Source organism: Microtus ochrogaster, unplaced genomic scaffold, assembly GCF_000317375.1.
Source record: "Microtus ochrogaster isolate Prairie Vole_2 unplaced genomic scaffold, MicOch1.0 UNK31, whole genome shotgun sequence".
Taxonomy (NCBI): Eukaryota; Metazoa; Chordata; class Mammalia; order Rodentia; family Cricetidae; genus Microtus; species Microtus ochrogaster.
This window is the reverse complement of record NW_004949129.1, coordinates 2589616-2595984: the sequence shown is the minus strand read 5'-3', so window position 1 is coordinate 2595984 and position 6369 is coordinate 2589616. Positions and strand designations below refer to the sequence as shown.

The 6369-nt window shown below is 46.9% G+C and overlaps 1 protein-coding gene and 1 non-coding gene across 2 annotated transcripts; both read right to left on the bottom strand.

Moving 5' to 3' along the window:
• Window positions 1-54: 54 nt before the first annotated feature.
• On the bottom strand, window positions 55-3547 carry Rpl23 (ribosomal protein L23). The gene is made up of 5 exons (XM_005368309.3): window positions 3503-3547; window positions 2945-3028; window positions 2488-2616; window positions 306-419; window positions 55-195 (listed from the first exon to the last, which is right to left on the bottom strand). The coding sequence occupies exons 1-5, from the start codon at window positions 3513-3515 to the stop codon at window positions 113-115; spliced, it is 423 nt and encodes a 140-aa protein (XP_005368366.1). The 5' UTR covers window positions 3516-3547; the 3' UTR covers window positions 55-112.
• On the bottom strand, window positions 2779-2913 carry LOC113458471. Its single transcript, XR_003378855.1, has one exon. It is a non-coding gene; the product is annotated as a small nucleolar RNA SNORA21 (small nucleolar RNA).
• Window positions 3548-6369: the final 2822 nt, after the last annotated feature.

Here is a 6369-nt window from a genome sequence, read left to right as displayed (position 1 = left end):
GAAGGTCACACACAGAGTTGGCATTCAGCAGTTTCCATCTACAAAGCTGGCATTGGTGAAGGTGTCAAGAAAGCCTTTTAATGAATCTATTTTACAAATGCACCGGGGAGAGTCACGCAATGCTGCCTGCATTCGATGCAATCCTGGGCCACAAGTCTGCACACTCCTTTGCAACTGGACCCGTGATAGCAGAACCTGCACAGAACAAAAGACACAGGTTAGACAAAGGGCTCCCTGTTGATGCTCCTACAACAGAGTTAATCACCCAGCCCAAGACACAGGCGATGCTGGGAACTGCCTCCTACCTTTCATCTCGCCTTTATTGTTTACTATGACCCCTGCGTTGTCTTCAAAATAGAGAAACACCCCATCTTTTCTTCGATATGACTTTCGTTGTCGAATTACAACGGCTGGATGGACTAAGGAGGAAGAACAGGGCAGCAGTTATTACCCGGTGAAGTCCTAGCAGGCAGCCCTCTCCACAGAATGTCTCTCACCACTAGGTTCCCATCACCTACCACAAGGCGAAGATTCAATGCAACCCACCAACCTTTAACAGCCATCATATTTGTGCAGAAATAGGTATTCCTTCCCAAGGATAATTCCAAAATACAAACTTAAGCACAGTCTACTACACCTCTCCCTCTTATCTAGCAAGCTAGGACCACAGGAAGTCAGTGCTCAGTAGATAGCATTTGCCTTGTGTGCAAGGGTGATGCGGAGTGACTCTACTGATGGCACATCACACCATCAGATGTGGTGGACGTGCCCACATGCCTGTAACCTTCACAACAGCCTCAAACATTAAGTACAGGCAGTACAAATGTATTTGTCTACACAGCTAACATACCCAGAGAACCCGTTACTATGTCTGATGTGTTACCCCTAACTTCCCAACTGATGTCCAGCACGCAGTGACAGCACACTACTCCTTACTAAGGACAGGATGTTTTCTTAGACTTTATGTGTACAGAAATGACATGCCATCCATTCTGTTACTTTCCCTAGTGATGAAGTCCAAAAGTTTAATCTTTGACTTATCCCAGGCTGCCCATTAACCACCTCTGAAAACAATGGCATTAAACACCTGTTAATTACTTATTTATATAGAGTAGTCACCATGTGGTAATGGTCCATTAACACAAGGAAAAACAAACCCAGATCACTTTGGGACCTTACTGACATCAGACAGGACACATATGAACCACCATCTCTTCAAAGCCTAAAAGCTGGGTTTCTTGTACCCCCAACTGCTTTGTGTTAGAGAATGGATCAAGGCCTTACACACCAGGCCAAATCCTCTTAGCATTGAGTTGCCCATGCAAGTCTGAAACTCAGAACCATTCTGCCTAAGTCTCCAGAACAGCTGGAATGAAGTCCTCTGCCACCTAGCCTGGCTCCCATTTTTACTGTATAATTAGAACTAAGCTCAAGGTTATCTCTTTAAAAGCCCCCTCTCTTTCCTGCATTTTCAAATCTAAGCACTATCTTTATGTGCAGAATAGGACTAAATTCCCAAAGACAGAGATTCTGACTACCTTTCTCCCACCTGACACCCACCTACAAAGGCACTGGAGATTCTTAACTCTGACAGAAACTAAAGGTGTCTCCACCAGCGGTGCAGACAACAGTACATCTGGCTGTCATCTGACCCACAAAGTAAGGGGCATGTGCTCTGCTCTTCCCTGACAGCTTCCAGAGCCACTAACCAGACCCTGGACGTGTTCTGAGAAGAGGACCAGCCCTTGGAGATGCTGTCCTCAAACTCATAGACCCGCTATCTCTGCCTTCGAGCAGTTTTATAAGGCACGTAACACCACCGCCACCAGTACAGTGTTGCTATAATACAATAATCACAACCCCATGTGGCATATCTGTACTATCCTGCAGAACTTCCCTGGGAAAAAAAAGAACATTAATTTGGTGGCACGCGTTTTTAAATCCAGCAGCTGGAAAACCAAGTTGAATGAAAGCCAGTCAGGTCTACAGTGAAATTCTAGAGTTCTAAAGTCAGACCGCTCAAGTGTGTGTGTGTGGGGGGGGGGGTCCGGAGACTTGTGCTTTTTAAGTCATACCTATGGGAACACTTTTCAGGGTTGTCCATCACTCCCTGTTTATTGCTGTCACAAAAAGAAACATGCCTGTGGTGAGAGGAGCCTTTAAAGCTGTGCTTGTCTCGTGTGCACAGCAACACACCCATCAGTATGACCATGTGCACGGATGAACCTTGCCAGTGAGCCTAAACTAGAACCTGCCTAGGAATCAACAGGATGTTCCATAAACCAAAGCAGTTGGTCCCGTGCCTGTAAACCCAATCCTGAGGCCCAGCTCAACATTTAAAACATCGTCTCAAAAGGTCCCCAAACAGCAGGGAGAGGCACTGATCAACAGCCTATGAACGTAATGTCAAGTAGACGTTTCTGGAGACCACAAAAATTTATCCCCCTTTCGGCCACACGGAGAATGCCAACTGCTTTGAGCACTCACCCTTTTTTCTCAGCTCTGGTTTGCCTTTCTTAATCGTGGCCATCACCATGTCGCCCACACCAGCAGCAGGAAGTCTGTTCAGCCGTCCCTTGATTCCCTTCACAGAGATGATATACAAATTTTTGGCTCCTACGGGAAATAAAACAAATGTAAACAAAAAGACGGCAGCATTGCCAGTTTGGGCCACAATGAGGTAAGTCAGCCTCAAAAAGCCAAAGGAAACAAAAGCCGAGTCCTAAATGCTTCCCAAGCCCCTCACTCACTAGACAGGTGAGCAGTCTTTCACAACTATCTTGTCACAACACCGATTGAAGTAACCAACACACCATGTTGTCACTTCACCCAAAAGTGGTGTTTTCACTCTGCCCCTTCTTGACGGCTCAGTGGGTCACTAGCAAAAGGCCCACTGAGTGCTTTTAAAAGGGGGTATCGCGCCGGGCACAGCAACAGGCCTCACCTGTATTGTCAGCACAGTTGATCACAGCTCCTACCGGAAGACCCAGGGATATCCGGAATTTCGCTCCGGAGGACCCACCACGTCCTGTGTGGAGGCAAAGACACAAGATTTAATAGCCACTGTTTCCAGGGCTTCTAGTCCCCATCACAGCCCCAAACTATGCAAGACTAGCCTATCCCCGGCTGCCTCCCATATTACCATCCTCCTGTCGAGGGTAAGGGGATGGAACGATTCGATTCTCGCCTCAACTTTTACATTCGGGAAGGCGAGGGATAGCATTAGCCGCCCCAACCAGGTGGACGGCTACGTCACTGCTGCAGCCGTGCGCGGGGCGACCTCACGGGCTCCGTGCAGCCCCACGCTCCGCTCCTGCCAGCTCAGGCCCCAACTCGGCCGCCCTCCTCCCGGGGCTTTCTAAAGCCTCCGCGGCGCCCATCCTCTCCCTCTCCGGCCCAAGGACGGCAAAGCACCGCCGCCGCCCGTTGCCGTCGCCACAGCAGAGACCGGGCGCCCCGAGCGGCGGATGCCAGCGGATCCCCCAGAAACCCGAATGCTCACCTCGCTTCGACATCTTGAATGCCCAGAAAGAGTCAAAAAGGAAGTAATTACAAGGGACACTGGGATATGAACTGGAAGCCCCGCCCAGTCATCCACGTGACCGGACCTGCTCACACCCGCCTCTTACCGCCGTGTCGCAGCTAAATGACGCACAACTCTGGGGCCACTTCGCGGCATCCGGGAGCTGCAAGCTGTGGTTTCATTTTGTAGGCACAAATGAGTTTGGTTCCCTTTCCAGCGGCCTCGGAAGTAACCGGAGGCGTAGAGACATTGTTTCTTGTCTTTATTAATTGACCCAACCGCTTCTTTCGAGGTTCGTTGCTAAGCAGGTCTCCGGATACCGGGAATTCAAAAATAATTCGTGCACCGAGCGTGGTGGTACACTCTGGTAATCCCAGGGTTGGGAAACAGGCAGGATAATTTCCGCGATTTCGACGTTAGCCTGAGTTACCCAATGAGGTCGTTTTTCAGAACAAATAGCTACATAAATAAAAACGAATTGCTCTGTCAGGGTTCCCAAAGAACAGACAAAGCTGAGAAAAGAGCGAGCTCAGAATGGTTTCATTAGGTTGTGGAACAATGGCTGCGGAGCGCTTACAAATCGCTCCGTGTGTTTGGTACCGTTACATTCTATTTGTTTTGTTTTATTTTTCAAAGTGAAGAAAGAATACTCCCCCCTCGTCCGGATTCTCGAAACAGGGTTTCTTTGTGTAGCCTTAGCTGTCTTTGCTGTCCAGAAACTCGCTGTGTAGACCAGGCTGGCCTCGAACTCACAGATCAGAGATCCGCCTGCCTCTACCTCCCGAGTGCTGGGATCAAAGGCGTGCGCCACCACCGCCCGGCACAATACTTTTTTTTTTCTCTCTCTCTTTTTTTTTTTTTTACAATACTTTTTCTTAATGACAGTGTACACAGCTATCAGTGAACGGCTGGCTTTGAAGCATCTTACAGATGTGACAAAATTCTAAATAAAGCTTAAATATAGTATAATTCATAGTATAATCAAAAAGAACATGTTTTAATTTATTAATATTAATCACCCCCTTTTCATTGCCTCAACCTCTCCCCATTTTCCTGGCCTCTTTCTTTCTGTTGATACATTCATTCAAATGTGTCCAATACTTAGGCCAGCAGATTAGCAGATTACATGAGGGGTTTACAAGATTAGAAAAACCTTTTTCTTGCCTTTATAGATTTTACCGTCTGCTAGGGTAGAGGTTGGTGGCAGGTATTAGATAATAACTGAAATAGTTTTGAAAATTGCAGTAGTTTAGCCAGGCGATGGTGGCGCATGCCTTTAATCCCAGCACTCGGGAGGCAGAGGCAGGCGGATCTCTGGGCGTTTGAGACCAGCCTGGTCTACAAGAGCTAGTTCCAGGACAGGCTCCAAAGCCACAGAGAAACCCTGTCTCGAAAAACAAAAAAAAAAAAAAAAAAGGAAAGAAAGAAAGAAAGAAAATTGCAGTAGTTTAAGTGGAACAAAGAATTGTGAAGAAGAAAGAAGAGTAAGGGGGTACTGAAGAGATGGCTCAGCGGTTAAGAGCACTGAGCCCTCTACCAGAGGACCCAGGTTCAATTCCTAGCACCCACATAGCAGCTCATAACTATCTGTAACTCCAGTTCCAGGAGATCTGGCACCCTCACACAGACATACAGCAACATATATAAAAGAAAAAAGAAAAAAAAAAAAGAACAGTAAGGGGTTCAGAAGGTGGACAGGCGGGTTGTAATGGAAACATTAAAGCCTGATGGTCCAGGTTTGTAATTCCACATATTCCGAAGCTGTGTAAGAGGATCCCAAGTTCAAGGGCACTCTAGGAAGTGTGGAAAGACCTTGTCTGAAAATTTAAAGTAAGAAAAAGGCCTGGAAGTATATCTCAGTGGTGGAACAAATGCCAAGCAAGATTCTAGGGCCAGTCCCAAATATTGAAAAAAAAAAGGGGGGGAGGATTCCTTTTTGCTTTTTATTTCTGTGTCTGTGTGTGTTTTTGTTATGTAAAATCATGGTCAGAAAGACCTCTCCATGAATAAAGGTGCTTGCCACATCAGCCAGACCACTGCGTTTGACCACTAAAACCCATGTAAAAGTGGAAGGAGTAAACCAATTCCATAGTTTTCCTCTGACCCCCCTGTTATAGTTACTGTCTATTGCTATGAAGAGACAGCATGACCAAGGCGAATTATAAAAGAAAGCATTTAAGCGGGGGCTGGCTTCCTGATCAGAGAGTAAATCCATGACTGTTATGGTAGGGAGCACGGCAGCATGAGAACCTGAGGCAGCTGAGGTTTGACATCTCACAAGTTGGAGGTAGGCAACAAGAGACTAACTAGGCCTGGTAGGAGCTTTCAGAACGTACAAGCACACCCCTAGGGACACACCTCCTCCAACAAGGCCATACCCCGTAATCCTTCCCCAAACAGTTCCCCACCAACTAGGAACCAAGCATTCAAATATAAATACCTATGGGGGAAGCTGGATGGTGGTGGCACACGCCTTTAATCCCAGCATTTAGGAGGCAAGTGGGTCTCTGTGAGGTAGAGGCCAGCTAGTTAAAAAAAGACAGGGTCTTTCATAATTTGCTCCATAAGTGTTCCATATAGCCTTGAGGTCACTCTGTGACCCAGGCAGGACTTGAATATGTTCTCCTGGTTCAGAGAGTTGGAATTATTGAACTGTGTCACAATGCTCAGCTTTTTTTTTTTTTCAAGACAGGATTTCTCCATGTAATAGCCCTAGCTGTCCTGGAACTAGCTCTTGTAGACAAAGTTGGCCTTGAACTCACAGAGATCCACCTGACTCTGCCTCCTGAGAGCTGGGATTAAAGGTGTGTGCCACCATCACACGGTCTCTTAATTTTTTTTAATTT